This window comes from Patiria miniata, unplaced genomic scaffold (assembly GCF_015706575.1).
Source record: "Patiria miniata isolate m_02_andy unplaced genomic scaffold, ASM1570657v1 HiC_scaffold_26, whole genome shotgun sequence".
NCBI lineage: Eukaryota > Metazoa > Echinodermata > Asteroidea > Valvatida > Asterinidae > Patiria > Patiria miniata.
The window spans coordinates 7,784,157-7,801,240 of NW_024037065.1; the positions used below are offsets into that span (position 1 = coordinate 7,784,157).

At 39.4% G+C, this 17,084-nt stretch overlaps 1 protein-coding gene across 1 annotated transcript in view; it reads right to left on the reverse strand.

Annotated features, from left to right (window-relative positions):
- Positions 1-4,408: 4,408 nt before the first annotated feature.
- The window catches only part of LOC119733633 (polypeptide N-acetylgalactosaminyltransferase 10-like), a 30,545-nt gene continuing 17,869 nt past the window's right edge, over positions 4,409-17,084 (reverse strand). Inside the window, exons 6-12 of the mRNA XM_038207036.1 lie at positions 15,570-15,755; positions 14,062-14,251; positions 11,477-11,708; positions 9,218-9,439; positions 7,704-7,811; positions 7,033-7,179; positions 4,409-6,214 (exon numbers count right to left, since the gene is read on the reverse strand). Coding sequence (XP_038062964.1) covers positions 6,017-6,214; positions 7,033-7,179; positions 7,704-7,811; positions 9,218-9,439; positions 11,477-11,708; positions 14,062-14,251; positions 15,570-15,755 — 1,283 coding nt within the window. The 3' untranslated portion in view covers positions 4,409-6,016. The remainder of the gene's footprint in view (positions 6,215-7,032; positions 7,180-7,703; positions 7,812-9,217; positions 9,440-11,476; positions 11,709-14,061; positions 14,252-15,569; positions 15,756-17,084) is intronic.

A 17,084-nucleotide genomic window follows, 5' to 3' on the forward strand; every position in this document is an offset into this window, starting at 1 on the left:
TCCAGTCACAAGTCCAGTCGCAAGGCCAGTCACAAGTAACAGTGGATGAACAATAACCATTATAACAAAGGAATGCCTTTGTCAAAGCTCATTTGAATAGCTTGTGAGTTGAATTGGGACTGGAGGACTTGTGATGGACTTGCAGGGACTTGGGATGGACTGACTACATCCCTGGTATCGATTCTAAATCAGTTGAGTGGATGGGGAATATATTTAAATGCTGTGTTGTTTATTACTTGTAATGTGAAATTGCAGTTACTACTCAAGAAAATGTATATGAAATTATATGATCTGTTACACGGTACCCTCTGGAGACATGTGTACAATAGGGAACAAAAGATTGTATACGTCTCCACAGGGCAATTTCTATAGGTGAATACGTCTCCACAAGATTATCGCGGAATAGATATATGGATTTTACTCAAAAACTAGGAATTTCCAAGGTGTGTTGATCAGTCGCAAATTGAAGTGTTTTATGTAAGGGATATTAAGTCCAAATTTCAGCCCAGGAAATTCATTCTGGTTAAAATAGGAGCATTGTGAAAGTCCACTTTCAAACTCGAAAACTTTAGTACACGAGAACAAAGAAATGCCTCCACAAGGATACAAATTTCATTATGTGTGTTCTAAACCTGATAAAGATGATTTTTGTTTTTATGCTGCAGAGATTTTTCTGTTTTCGACAGAACATGGATTTATGCTTTCAGAGTGCCTTGCATTTTTGAATTAATAAAAGTTGTAATTTTGTGTCTATCAGCGTGAATGGTGCTATGCAAAAGCCAAAATTTTAATTTAAATTTTGATTTTTGAAATTGTCTTCATTTTTCTCCTGTGTTGTTTGTTGTCTACTTTATAAACTTTATTTCTGATTGCTTCGTTTGTCACTGTTCTGCTTGCTAAACATTCTCGCTCTTGATCGGTCTTTTATGCAAATTAATTGCATATTTTTGTATCTATTTGTAAATAAGACAATATTATGAAGAAAATGACTATATTTTGTGATTTGTCTTTTTGGTCACTAATAAAAAATGTTTTACTTCTAAATGCAGACTGTTTTTATTTCCAATTTCCTTATTTTTTAAACTGCTACTTGTGTGCATGTATAACAAAGACTGCAATATGAAAATGAATGAAACGGCTGCAAACATTAGCATAAAAACTAAAATGTTGAAATTTCTCCCTTTTACTGCTTCAAAGTAGGTGGAAAGTCATAGTAACATGGCAAGAAAGCTGTTTTAAAAGTTAAGTCATAAAAATCCTCAGAAAAATTCATTTCATGGACCCTTTCAAGTATCATTAATTTTTAAGAATGACTTCAATTGTTTTTTTTTTATTTGTTGGATTGGTAGTTTGCTATTCATAATCACTCTTAGAGGACGACTGTTTTAACCCTCGTATGCAAACATACATTCTGTGCCAAGTTGTCCTTTCAGTCACAATCAATCAAGTGACTGTTCTCAACAGTTTATTGCTCCCAGCCCACATAAAGCAGGATCGACTGGCTGGGACTGTTTGCATAACTTGATACAGCTATGCTTTGACTGTAGGTGATTGATAAGCCAGTTGTGCCTACCACTTGTCTGCTTTTGTCTGTTGACTGAATTTGACCAGTCACAGTGCTTGTTTGAAATATGATCTGACTGTTGGTGACTAGGCTGTGTAAAAGGCATGGCAGGGGAACAGGATTGATTTTATTGACTGTCTGTGACTTTCCAGATAGGAGGGTTTTTAAGAAATGCATCAAAATTATAAAATCATAGATGTTAGATGTAACAGGGACAGGAAAAAAAGTGGGACCCCAATTTTTACAACCCACATCACAGAGACTACAACAGACACACAGATACAAAATACACGAACACAAAGTAACGACTGCATGTCATTTATACCTTCAAAATAGTTCATAATTTATTCTTATAAATAGGTTTCTGTACAACACAACATGCACTTGAAAGAAGAAACCGCACAATACTGAAAAACAATCCAGTAGTGAGAAAAATCAGTGCAGAAAAAAAAGAAGGAATTTCTTATAATCAAGATGAAAGGCACTTTGTAAATCGTTTAATAAGGGAATAAATGTGTGCTCCGGAGGTTTTTATCACTCGTTTAATACCGCTTAGAGTCTGGGTGCTGATAATTACCCGAGCCGGAGGCGAGGGTAATTATCAGCACCCAGACTCTAAGCGGTATTAAACGAGTGATAAATACCGACCGAGCACATATTTATTCCCATTCATAAATACCTTATCCGTAGAAAAATTTCAAATAATTCGTTCAAAAAATCCCGATTTTGTTCAACAAGTTCACTTTATGCTTTTTGAAACATCCCTCTAGCAAAATAATGGAGTGTTCAGCTGGCGAGTAAGATGTAAACAACCCTTTTATGGAGATTGAAGCGCGCGTAACATGTTCTGCGCGATGTCACGCAGAACGCACCTGGGGCGTTGCGTTTTGAATTTAGAACTATAAAATTCTGACTCGCTTGTAGTGGTGCGCATGCCTACGTGAGGATTGTGAACGTTCAACCAATGAAACGGTAAGAGGCACTGGATTTTTAGGAGTCCACATTTTATTGTGACACTGGAAAAGTGTTTAAGACCAGCTAGCCATGTCTTTATCATCCGTTTAATACCGGCCACGTGACGGGCTCTCGACCAATAGGAATACCTAAACTGTCTGAGGTATTTATGAATGCATGTTAAGACTACAGACAAGATCCCAATTTCATGAAACTGGTAAGCAGAGAAAAATTGCTTAGCAGAAATTGGCTGAGGACCAGTCACAAGCTGTATACACAGTTTGACATTCTGGCTGGTAACCCGCATTTGCTAAGCAGATATTTTCCACGCTTAACAAAATTTCTGAGCTTAGAAGCTCCAAGTTGGCCAAGTTAACATCAGTTGCAAGGCTTTTGTTTAAGGCTATCCAGATAATTTGCCTAAATTTTGGTTCGTGTTTTTCAAGGTAATAGCGCATCTCTCTAAAAACAAACTGAGTCGAGCAATTTTTGCAACAGCTCTCATTGGTTTTGTACCTGTTTTCTAATCGAGGTCGTCCTCGATTTGGTTCCTGTCCTCAATTCATTGATGATGTTGCACGTGTGTGTCCTCGATTTACACCATAAACACGCACATATACAGCTCCCCCCCCCCCCCCCCACAGTAACAAAGTACTCCACAAGGTGAAAGTGACCAAACTTTTTCTGCATGTCCAAAAAACTAACAACAATGCAAAATCTGAAAGAAATTACTGTTAGGCCAAAAAAAAAAAATAGTCGGTCTCTGGTCAGACCGAAGTTCCGGAATTGATGCGGCGACGCGTTTTTTTTTTTGGCTTTTTTTTTTTCAAGCTTGTATTGTACAGACAAGGTGGGTACTATTTTGCTTTTTTGTGTCCTCATTATACATTGGTGTCCTCCATCATTTGCCTTGGTGCCCTTTATCATTTGCCTTGGTGCAATTTCCCCATTCCTTGGAGCTCCTTGGTACAAAAATTTGAGGAGGCGCGGCTGTTGTAGCTTCCGTGTTAATTCGAAAAAAAAAGAAAGGACGCGCATGATTAAAATCAACGCGCGCGCTGACCAGAGACCGAGTATTTTTTTTTTTTGGCCTTAAATAAAACACTGAAAACAACTAATTGTTTTCTCTTCAAAAATATGCACACATTTTGGTGAAAAAAAAAATCATTATGAAATCACTCACCAATTCCTGTATGAACACATCTGATTGTCGTTAAACAAATTAAAGATTAAATGCTTGTAACAAAGAAAGTATACATGCCACGGAAGGATTAACTGAAAAACTTGAATCATCCTCTAAGACGAATTAAAAATAAATACAATCTTTTTGACTAAGAAACAAATTAAAATTAATAAAACTGAAATTTGTCCAACTTGACTGTAACAAATTAAGTATTGACAGATTTGAGTTGCTTTTGTACATAGGTTATAACTCACTCATAGAAAGCATCAATCATACAGTGAAATTAAACATAATTTTCCTGATCTGGCCAGAACATAAAAATCAAATGAAAGTAAAAAATGTGTAGTTTTGCCAATAAGGCAAACATCATGAACATGCTGAAAAAAATGCAAAATCTTTATGCAGGAAAATTTAAAAGCACAGTTGTGAATGCACGTCTTGACTATTTCACGAGTGTTTAATGATTTAATCTAAACAAGTAACTTTACAGTAATGGTTTAAAGGTGCTGTCTTGTAAGGAAATAATGGAGCCATGTGCATAGATTAGAAGTGAGCCCTCTTGTGGTGTCATTTTAGTCATTTTGCTACATAACATCAGTGCAGTTGAAACAGACGCTTTGATGTAAGTGGAAAAGACAGTGTCAAAACTTGTAACAAAGTTAGAAAACTTATAGATTTTATCTTAAGTAGTTGCTTACACCTTAAGCTTCAAAGCAGCATGAGCATTTTGTAATCGTTTAAGCTAACACTGACTTCGAAGTACTAAAGTGCAGATTTTAAAATTCCCGCCCTAGAAAAATATGATTTTTTTTTTTAAATACAATGAAGAGATGTTATTATATACATGAAATTCTGTTCATTCACTTTTAATACATACTATTAGTACTGATTGCATTTCTTACATTGAGACAAAAAATGTGTTTAAAGGGCGGTTTAAGACCACACATGTGACATGCTCTCGACCAATAGGAATGGGCAAACTTTTTTTTTATGAATGGTATTTAAAATATAATTTAAAGGATTTTAGATCTCAGTTCAATCTTAATTTTTGTGTGTGCATGTGACAACTTGAAATAGGAATAATTTTGGTGTAAAATTTCTTGATTTATTCGTTCATCAAATATATAGATCTTTGTTGTTTGTACATGCTAAAAATACTGATTTGCACAATTTTTTTTTTTACAATTTAAGTGTATTTTATTGAATATTTTGTATTATTTTTTTCTGATGAAAGAGTTGTTCTGATTGCCTTCATTGCACTAAGAAAATTAATATCATTTTTTATTAAGAGATGTGCGGAGGTTTTTTGTTTTATAGGTGTCAATTAATTTTATGTTTTGGGAACTTATTGTATCAATAATGCTAGAGCGTTATTTAAGACAATTTCATTGTGCAAATTTTGGAACAAAACAGATTCAAATGCACAGATATTGAAAACAATCGTGTGAAAAATAACTATTAAGCAATCCAAAAGTTTTGACGTTTGCAAAAATCTGGAGCCACGAATGACTCCTTGATTTTTTTAACAGTCAAAATTGATAATAGATACAATGTATATTCTTGAAAGGAAACAAACAAAATGCTGATTTGGCTACTCCGAAAGACAATAAAAAATCAAAAATCAAAATCACAATAAAAATCGTAACAAAAAGCTTCCAATTCTCGCTAATTTCAAAAGATACATCTCATCCCGTATCCATAAATATAAGAACAAGAACGTCAACCATTCGATTTGATGGAAACTTAATGACAGAAAAATAGGTGAACAGCGCCCTCCAGTGTCCACAAATGTCAACTTTTGCCGATACATCCCCTCAAGGCCAGGTTCATGCATGACGCAAATGTGAATGCCAAACCAATTTGATGTCAACTTTTGTGTATCGCAGTGCAAATTTTTGCCAAATTTTTGACGTCAAAAATTTGATGTCAAAAATAATTCCTTACAAAAACTTGACATCAAAAATTCACATTCATTTTTCGTGTTTGCGTTTGTGCTGAGTTTGAACCACCTGTTAATGTGCTGCATTTTGCCAAATATTTGACATCAAATATTTGACGTCAAAAATAATTATTTGCAAAAATTTGACATCAAAAATTTACATTCACTTTTCGTGTTTGCATTTGTGCTGAGTTTGAACCACCTGTTAATGTGCTGCATTTTGCCAAATATTTGACATCAAATAGTTGACGTCAAAAATAACTATTTGCAAATATTTGACATCAAAAATTCACACTCACTTTTCGAGTTAGCATTCGTGCCGAGTTTGAACTATCTGTTAATGCAGTTCTACAAAAGGGGAAAAAAATGCATCTTGCTACTTAAACGTGATGCGGTACTGCTGGTTTAGCCGCGTCAAAACTTTTTTGAAAGTCTTTTCAAATTTCCAGCTGAGGGCAGTGTTTGTCTTGCTGCATTTCGCCATGGCTACGGCCTTGCCCTCGGAGCCCTTGGCGACAGAGGGAAGTATGGTAAGGCACAGCTCGGACGAAGGGTGGTACAGGAGTTTGTAAGTCTGGAGAAAAGACAAATGGAATTTCATTCAGATGGATTGTTACAGATGATATCGAGCATAATGCAGGGCTCAATTATGCATGGCTGAACATAAACAATGCTGGGTACAGCCTACGAACTCGACACAATGCATCCTCCAAAATCAACCGACAATTTGTTTTGCCATTCAGCCTCAATCCTTCTAAATCCTCCAAAAATCGCCTGGAGGATTTTGGAGGAATGAGGAGGGTTAGGGTTACTAATGGATCAGTCTATCGGCAAACGTTAGCAACAAGACGAACAGTCTTCCTAAGGCCAAAAAAACAAAGTCTCCGGTTTCTGGTATGAAAAAGAAATGAAAAACTTTCTTTCCAATGTAAGATGATGTCTCAAAACTGCCAAACTCACTGGTTTGACTGGAATCCTGCTGCTGCACAATTTTAAGGTGTTTTAAGATGGGGTTACGATCGAGTATAAGCTTTATGTGGCCTCTCTTGGCTCCCATATATTTGCGGTCGGGCACTATTTGCAGTCGTCAGCCGACATTTGAAGAAGAAAACAATGTAAAAAAAAAAAAAAAACGTGTCGCCGCACCACTTTTGGGGCAAGCTCCATACCAGAAACCGAAGCCTTTTTTTGGGGGGGCCTAAGTCATGCACTACGTTTTTTTTTCAACATGGCTGACTCACACACGGTGAGTTATCAGAGCTGACATTTGCTGTTTTCTACATCAGAGATCTCTAATAAGTTTATACATCACTGGTATAATTTCACTTCCAGTTGCAAGTAATTTTTGGACTCATTTTTATGCAATTCCGATTTTTTTGTGTCCAGTCTTACCGGATTGTAAAGCCAGAGTTGGTTGCCCCTCCCGCCGTGGCAAGGATACAAGATGGGCTCCCCTCCCTCGACCCGATTGGGATAGTCCACGCATTGCTTCTCGTTCACACTGGATCGTAGGTCGTCGTGCCACGTTAACGTAAAGTACTGTAAAAAAAAAAAAGGTTTGAAGTTATTTTTTAAACTGACTATGGAATGGTTTTTCCCTGTTATAATGTCCTACAAAAAAGTAAAGTCCGTCACAAGCCAATGTGGCCCATCAGGCCGGTGTTTATCTATGGTAAAGTAGCAGGAAACGACTGCGAATATTTCTATTCCCCCTGGATGGGATGCTAGTCCATCGCAGGTTACTCCCCAGCTAATGCCGGTACCCATTTATACTCCTGGGTGGAGAGAGGCAAGTGAGGGTAAAGTGGCTTGCCCAAGGACACAACATATGGCCAGCAGCTGGATTTGAACCCCTGACCCTCTGATCATGAGTCACGAACCCTAACCACTAGGCCACACTCCCCCAAATGTCCAATATAAAGTGCCATATTACAAAAGAAGTATTTGACATTGTCACAAGAAATTATTTGAGATGGTTGTTATTTGTTCAATCTATGTCTGGCTTCATATGACTGGGTAATTTTCAAGTCATTTCAAGTTTATTTTTGTTTGAAGGTGCGAACCTGATTGCCTCCTTTCCTCTGCCTGCTTGGCTTGCAAGGCTCTAGAATGATCTCTAGTTTCCGTCCGTGGATGTACGTCAAACACAGCCCACTTTCCTCATGTTGCACCTGAGGAAAGAAACGCAAACAAACGAAGTGTCAGAATTATTGAAATACTACTACTGAACAAGTGAAATTTTGATAAGTCAAAACCTGTTAACTCAAAAACCCTTTTAACTTAGAGTAAACACTTATTCCCATCAATTGTTGTTGAATAGAAAATCCATTTGCTACTCAAAACTCTGCTTAACTCAAAATTTGAGCCAATTCCCCTGAGGTTTGACTTATCGAGATCCCACTGTAATACTGTAACCATTTGAAGGTAGTGTCAGGGTACGCAAAAGGCAGGTTTCAAATCCAGCCAACGAATATTAGAAAACAAAACGACCAAAGCCGGGTTCGAACCTGCAACCTCCAGAATAACATACTGGTGTTCTCTGCACTCCGCAGTTCATAACTGTATGTGTATACCATGGAATTCTGCACTGATGGCCACCATTCTGTGCGTACAATGCTAATATGGAAATTATTCCATAACCCTGTGAGCACAGAATCCTGATATAAAGCATGTTCATACACATGTATGCATGAGAAATCAGCTTAACGTTTTTTGCTAACCCGCTAATTAAGCTTAACCCCCTATGCAAAACATAAATGTACATTCTTTGCAAAGCTGTCCTTTCAGTAAAAATCAGTCAAGTGACTGTTTTTAACAGTTGAGTGCTCCCTGCCTACATAAAGCAGGATTGACTGGCTGTGACTGATTATGTAACTTGATGCAGCTATGCTTTAAATGTAGGTGACTGCAGTTGCCCGCTTTTGTCTGTTGACTGAATTTGACTAGTCACAGTGCTTCCTTGAAATATGATCTGACTGTTGGTGACTAGCCTGTGTAAAAGGCATGGCAGGGGAAGAGGATTGATTTTTTGACTGTCTGTGACTGCTCAGACAGCACAAAGATTAATAATGTTAACACAAAATTTCCTCCTATAATTAGGAGAGATTCCGTGACAGTGGGCTGAGCACAGCTCATTTTGTAGAGTGCCAGTACAGTATTTGCGAGATTATCCCTAACGATCCCCAACCAGCCAAACTCCAACACCAGAGTTTGTTGGAATCTGTTAGGATGAGTACTGCACTGTTAAACTGACTGTACTTTATAGGTGGGATTAGGCATACATGTACATCTGTATCACAAATAAACAGAGTCCAACTGTTTATGTGCACAGTTTACCATATGGTGTTGGGATTTGCAAGGATGAGGAAGGTTCCTAGGGAGTTAGGGTTATAGGTACTTCTTCCGCTTTTGCAATTGTTTTTTCTACGTTCCACAATAACTTGACAGTGCATGTATGTTCAAGGGGGTATCATATCAGGCAACCTCAAAAGCAGCAAGAAAGTCCATCCAATATACAATCATTGTGAGTTATTGACGGACAAACAGTCAGACAAACAGACCAACAAACAAAACTTACAAATCCCGTGGCGCCCGGGTCGGGCTCCACCGGCGGGTAGTACTGCAGTATATCCGGCGCAATCACGTTCATGAAATAGGTGAAGTTTTTGCAATGCAGCCGTTCTTTCAACGCTAGTTGCTTGCTGATGTCGCCGTAGTTCATACCCTTCAGATGGGGCTTGTGCATGTAAAAATGTTTCTTCCAGTCGTCGAACCAGACCTCCACCACGCGCATCAGATTCTGAAACACAAAAAAAACCCATACTTTTTGGTTAAGGCCAAAAAAAATAATAAGTCGGTCTCTGGTCAGCGCGCGCGTCGATTTTAATCATGCGCGTCGATCTTTTGTTTTCCAAAATGTTCCGCGGTAGCTCCAACAGCGCCCTCTATTTCCGCAATTTTTTTTTCCAAAGAGCACCAAGGAATGGGAAATTGCACCAAGGCAAATGATCGAAAGCACCAAGGCAAATTATGGAGGACACCAATGTACATGAGGACACCAAAAAAGCAAAATAGACCCACCTTGTCTGTACAATCCAAGCTTGAAAAAAAAAAAAAGCAAAAAAAAAAAAAAAAAAAAAAAACCCGTGGCCGTGTCAATTCCGGAACTTTGGTCTGACCAGAGACCGAATATTTTTTTTTTTGGCCTAAAATGCATTTTTTATGTTTGAAAATTGGAATTTTTTTAATTTAAAGGCCTCATGAAGTGAATTTTTTTGAGGAACATATTTTGTGCTACTTTCCAATCCTTTTAAGTGTATCAAAACTAATTGATATTCCTTTTTGGTTAATTTTGTTGAAAAGTGCACTTTAAACATTTAAAATTGTTCATGCTTTTCCGGACAACCGAGGGCACTGTTGCCGTGATGTCATTTCAGGAAAACACTGTTCATATAAGGTGTTTTTCTGTTGAAATAGTGAACCCCAAAAAATGCTCATTGAAAACATTTGTGAGAAAAGTTTGCTCATTGGCTTAATACTGCCATGAACTGAGACAACAACGAATCACTAATGAAAAGAAAGTTTACGACAGCGAAATATCCAAAATTTTATCAACTTTTTGTGCATCAACTAATTGCAACATTGAGGTTTCTGCCTGATATGACATCACACTTTTGCTCATGAATTTGGATATTCGCATTAGCATAAAAACTGAAAAGGCACCAAAATACCCTTGAAAATAGCAAAATGAAAATTAAAAATAAGGTTAAAAGGGACACAAAGGTGCATTTTCAAGGATTGCATAGAAAAAAAATTACATTTCATGGGCCCTTTAAACTAACAAGAATTGTTCAAAATCTTAAGAAGGGTGCCTAACAACTAACTTGTTGAAGTTGCAGCTCAGTGGATTCTACACATTTTAAGAAAATGTGTGCACAATTGTTGGTGTCTCGTAACTGGATTCCGTTGCTAAAATGTGCCTGCTGGCACATTTTCTCAAACCACCTTCAATGACTGTTTTTTTTCTGAATGATACAATTTAAGAGGGAATAATTTCACAGGGTATTTGTTACCAGTCCTATCTTCACTTTGAGCAAGGATTTTCTCGTTAAATTGGTAGGTACATTTCAGGGAAATTGCCCATGTTCCCACATGCCTTTAAAGGTAGAGTACATCATTTGCAGGTATCCAAAAAGTAACTGACAAAATTATTGTTGAAAGGCATACTTGGTTTAAAGATAGTAATGGCACTAAACCACCTGTGAAATTATTCTTTCTGGCACGCTGTCATTTTGAAGAATACAATGAAAGAAGGCCTTTTTCAACGATGCGTCTAAAGATGCTTTTTTTTTGACATTTCCCTTAGTAGTCTGTTGTTTCTCATTCTATTGTTAAGCGTTTTGAGGAATCTTTGATTCATATTGCGCTATACTGTTTTTATTATTACTATTATTAGTTCGTTTTTAATTCGACGTGCACACGGTTGCTATAATTCTTCGGTTCAGTGCGTGACATCGCGTAGCTGCAATCGGCTGAATGTGAACGTGTCCGGGATGCTGATTTCGGGCGCAATTCAAAACACGACTCGGCAACTTTTGAATTGAAATCAAGATCCTAGAATATTGTTTTCTCCAAATATACAGCATTCACAGAGCTAAAACTTCATCAGGTTAGTTGTTAAGCACCCTTCTTTAGATTTTGTAAAATTTTACTGCTTTAAACGAAAAATATGTACAAATGACAAATGATGTACTCTACCTTTAAAGCAACTATTGAATTTTTTGGAGTGTGTGGCAGAATAGGGCTTAATCGTTGTTTTTTTTTAATTTCAACTTACTTTGTGTATGACTCCCCCACCCCCAGGCACCGTGTAGGACATGAACTTGCGATAGACGTGCCCCACCCTGGAGCAGGGAACCTCCTCCATCTCCCCACCGCACATCCACACCTTGAAGGACAGGTCGTACTGCTCCCCACCCCACACTTCCAGACCCTCGTCGTAACCCCCGAGCTCGTCGAAGAAGTAGCGGCGGTCGATGGCAAAGAGGCCGCCGGCCATGATGGGACTCCTGAAACAATCCAAGACAAATACAAGTAAATGAGAGTTTGCATGACAGTCTTTATCCTTAACCCTAGCCGACTAGGCCCTTTTCGCTACGATCCACCCTAAATCCATCAAAATCCTCCAACTGCCACCATGTGGCATAGCTGTATCAAGTTACATGAACAGTCCCAGCCAGTCAATCCTGCTTTATGTAGGCTGTAAATTCCTTACTGTTGAAAACAATCAATTGTTTGATTTTGTCTGAAAGGACAACAAGGCACAGAATGTATGTTTGCATAGGAGGGTAAAAGCGCATCAAGTTTAATATAATGCAGTTGTGGTTAGGTTCTAATTTCCTTAATCTTGCAAAATCCTTCAAAACCTCCTGGTAGAGTTTGAAGTATCTTGGAGGATTAGAGTTGAGGGTGAAAATAACTGCACTTTAACAGAAGTTTTCTGAACTAATTTCTAGTACATTCATTAATTTAGGTCGACCTAGTGATTATTTGTAGAATGCAGTTTTCTGAAATCAAAGTGTGGTTGAACTAGGCCAACAACAAATGTGGGGCAGGCTGCCATTTCAATTGACCTATCGTGGTAGAATCGCGTTAGAATCACGTCAATGCAGCTTGTGAAATATTGCCCAATTTACATGATATACAAACTGGACGCGGAATGCGCAAAATCTGAGACAAACAAAAAATAGTGTACAAAAACTCCATAGGGTTGTCTAAGGGGCGTGGCTAACTTGCAAACGGCGATAGGTCAATTTGTTGGGATCCGCCTTGATAGCTTAAGACACATGAATGAGTCAGAAATCAAACAACTTTCGACCGTAACCAAAAAGACCACTTTCACAGCTCTGCTTTACCGTAAACAAAGAATCCCTGTTGAAAGTTTAGCAGAACTTTTTGTGCTAATTAAAGGTGAGTGTAATGAATACAGGTTTGCACACAATTTTTGCTTGTGTGTACGTGTTTTACATAACCCCCGAGGACCGACACACAAAAGGAGAACAACAGATCCTTTCAGTCCTCGGGAGTTGGGTCTTTTGTTCAAAACAGTCCTCTGTAGTAAGTTTGTGTGCTTAGTCTATGGGACAGTGTTATATTACAGGGACAAAGGGAAACCCAAAGCATTGTCCTCGGGAGTATAGTAAAACAAGAGTGTGTGCATGTGCAGTGAACACAACCTCTAAGGATTGTGTGCTTACAGGGTTCTAGTATGTACACATGTATGCTAAGGCTGTAAGCACAGAATGATGATCATAAGCATAGAATTGTGCGCTAAGCATAACCAAAAAAGTGAGTTTAATTGATTTCATAAATTTGCCAATTGGTTCGAAAAACTAGCAGGCAATGGCACAGGATCCAGGATTTTCTGAAGGGGGTGGCTGGGGTGTTGTAGTCAAGGCATAAAAAGACCCGCCTGAAACAATGAATCAAGCTTTGCAATGCTGAGTGATGACGCTATTCAGAGAACTTGAGGAAAGTTCTCATTGTTTTAGTCAGTAGTCAGTCGGGGGAGGGGAGGGGGGATTTCCTTGCGGCATTATCATGTCCAACAGGTCATAAAGCCGTGATTCACATTTAAGTCTCCTTCACACAGCTACAATGTATTCCATCAAGGTTGAACTAGAATCAATCAACAGGAAATAGGTTTTATTAGTTCAGCCGTTGGAAAATTAGTGGAAGTGTGCAATTGGCCTCATTAAACAGAATCCACTTATCCGATTGACGAACAATGGTCTTGAACTCTACAGACTCAGGTTACAACAACCAAGGTCAAATTTTCAAGTGGTAAAGTCTCTTGCTTTAGGGACACGACACAGAAAGTTGGTTAAAGCTATAGTCCATCATTTGCAGCCATTCGAAAAGTAACTTGCGTAATTATTGTTGAAAAACAAACTTGGTTGAAAGATAGTAAGGGGACTAAACTCCCTGTGAAATTATTCTTTCTGGCAAGCTGTCATTTAGAAGTAATCAACGAAAGAAGGCCTTTCCAACGGTGCGTCTTAAGACCCACCGTAGGAAAATGTAAATTAGTAGTTCGTTTTGTTATTCGGCGAAGCGCGTGCAAGCATTGGCACGACGCACACGCGCGCGCGGTTGCTATAATTCGTCGGATCAGTGCGCGACGTCGCGTATAGCTGCAATTCAAAACAATTCAAAACATAATTCAGTAACTTTTGTTTTGAAATTGAGATCCTAGAATGCTGTTTTTCTCGGAATATACAGCTGAAGCTTAGCTGAAACTTCATCATGATAGTTGTTCTGTATCCTTCAATAGATTTTGAACACTTTTGTTGCTTTAAACGAACAAAATGCACAAATTACAAATGATGGACTATATCTTTAAGGCAAATCTTGGCCACATACTTGATGGGGTCGGTGTCAAACTGCCGGCGTTTCATCTCGGCCTCGTTGATGGGGATGCGTTTGTAGTAAAGCTCCCAGTCGAAGGCCCCCCGCATGACGTCCCCGGCCTGCGACTCGTAGTGGAAGTCCTCATTGCCAATGACGTCAATCATGGGACAGGCGATGCACTTGCGGTTCAAGGCGATGCGCTCTGTCGTGACGAGGATGAATTAAACTAATTGAACAATTATTGACTCACCAGGTCTCCTAACGAGGATGTTCACCGCAGGTGTTAGACCCGCCGTTGTTGGCAGTTATTAAAATAGTCCGTGGGATTATGTTTCTCACTGAGCCTTTGCGGAAGTGATTAATATGCCATCATTAGAGATGCGGTTTTGGTGTGGTGTTAGTAATATCCCAAGGATGTGGAGATCAGTCCAATACCCTAAAAAAAAATTCAGGTGTTTAAATGGGAACAACAAATTGGGACTTTCTTGGCTTTTCAAAAATAATTTTCAAGTTAACTGAGAGTGATTTCAAGTTGGTGTTTCCTTCTTTTCTAGTGACACCACTGTAAGGAAAACTTAATTTATAGCTTAACATTTGAAGTTTGTGTTAAGGAGATGTAAATTGTGGATTTTAGGTTTGGCCTTTGACCAACATAATTTGTGTTAGCACTGTATATACTCAGTCTCGGAACAGTTTTAAACCAGTCAGCTTACCCCGGCAAGCTAACTGGTCGAGTGGTTAAGACTCCTGCCCTAGTAAGCAGAAGGTTCTGGGTTCGAGTCCCACCTAAGGAAGTCTTGTGAACTATTTACAAGCTCTAGGGCAGCCCTAAGTATACAGATCTTACCAGTGGCGGTGCTATGGGGGGGGGGGGGGGGGGGGAGAGGAGGGGCATGGGAGCATTTTCCCCCCAAGTTCCTTGTTTCCTTGCCCCCCCCCCATTTTGCCTCCCCCCAGTTTTCCTTCAACAATTATTGATTTGAATCACACAAATCTGAACCACAGAACACTGCCACATGATAAAATCACGCATGTGTCACACGATTTTGTCGCAACGACTTTGTCGCGCGGCAACGTCCTAGATGCTCATGTGTTGTCAAATACGCGATATGTCGCGTGATCTTTATCAAATAATCACTCTTCAGACGCAGGGCCTATGTGAAATACTTGTACACATTCGATGTTTTGTGTCATGGGACAAAATCACTTCAAACTTGATTACAAAAAGTTGTGTGATATTAAAGTCAAATGTCTTGGTTGTGAAATGTAAACTTGTCGCGAAAATGTGTGTTTATAAACAGGGGTGTGAGTGACCACTGATAAAAATAGCTGAAAACGGCTGAAAAAGGTGTAAAAAAGCTGAACTTTGAAAATCTCCTATACTTTTGTACACAGCAAGTGAGAAAAAAGCTGAAATCCAAAACAAAAAAAATGTGTGACATTGTCGCACGACAAAGTCACGCATGTGTAAACTGGCCTTAGGACTCTGAAGAAGTACAAAGTTAAGTGTCCCAACTTACCCAATAATGGCGGCAGCCAGTTGATATTAGCCTCGCAATGGGAGTCCAGGTAGATCAAGACCTCCCCAGTGGCCTGGCGACCGCCATGTAGTCTGGTCCGGATTAGACCCTCCCTCTGTGGCATGCGCAGAACCTTGACTTTGGGGAATCGCCGCATGTACTCCTCCAGGGGCTCTTTTAAATATTCTGTCATCAGATATTTCAAAAATAACACAATTTTTAACATGTAGAATCAACCAATTAGAATTTACCTGAGGGCCTTAGGCCAAAAAAAAAAGTCTCCGGTTTCTGGTATGGAGCTTGCCCCAAAAGTGGTGCGGCGACGCGGCTTTTTTTTTTTTTTTACCTGATTTTTTTGCTTCAAATGTCTGCTGATGACTGCAAATGGTGCCCGACTAAACTTAGTGCAAATATATGGGAGTCCAGAGAGGCCACATAACCCAATCGACCATCGACCATAACCCCATCTAAAAACACGTTAAAATTGTGCAGCAGCAGGATTCCAGTCAAACCAGTGAGTTTGGCGGTTTTGAGACATCATCTTTCATTGAAAAAAAAACTTTTTCATTTTGCCGACGCGCATGGCTACGGCGATGCGCGCGCATACCAGAAACCGGAGACTTTTTTTGTGTGGCCTTAATCTACCTGATCTACATGAGGTTGATTTTTGGAATTTCTACCCAGGTAGAGCCTCTTAACCCTGTTCCTGATCACGGTTGAATTTTACCAAAGAATTATATTTTAAAAACTAGAGAGCACACTCGCTGCACGCACTCGTTCCGACATAGACGTGCAGCCGCCATACTTTAGGTGGAACAATGGATCCACTTTTGAATTGATTTCTAAATATAGCATGTGCGCGCGTGCGTGCTTGCGTGCGTTCGTACATACGCACTATGACGTACGTTACACCTTGCACGCGACGACTGGGTCCACTTGCGCAGTTTGTTTACTTTGACCGAGCGTATGACGTTCCCAAGCCGTTGCTAAGGTTGGCGAGGCTTATAACCAATCCTCATCGGTCCATTGTTCCACCTCAAGTATGGCGGCAGCGCGTCCGTGTGTGCACGTAGCATACGAAGCGCGCTCTATGAATTATACCCCATGTTGAGCGCCGGACCCATGTACAAATGTAGAAGGCATGTTGGGTTCTCGCTAGTGTGAAAATGGTTCCTGAAATCTCCATGTTAGACCCAGGTTCAACACGGAGATTTGGATAGTTGGAAAGGCCCTTTACATAATACAATCATACGCAATACCAGGCCTGTACGCTGGGGGGTTCGGTGGTTTGGAACGAACCCCCCGCTCGGTGAAAAGCTCCGCTCAAAAATACAAAAATAACAAAATATTGCCTTCAGGTTGTAAACACAAGCAAATTTGATTCAAAGAGTCAGGGGAAAGTGGCTAGGAATCGCCTCAGTTTGCACCACAGAGCATCTAGAATCCAACATTTGCCGGGGCCCTTAAGCGGGCCCTGAACGCAAAACTATAAGGGCTTCATGCTCCGCACTCGCA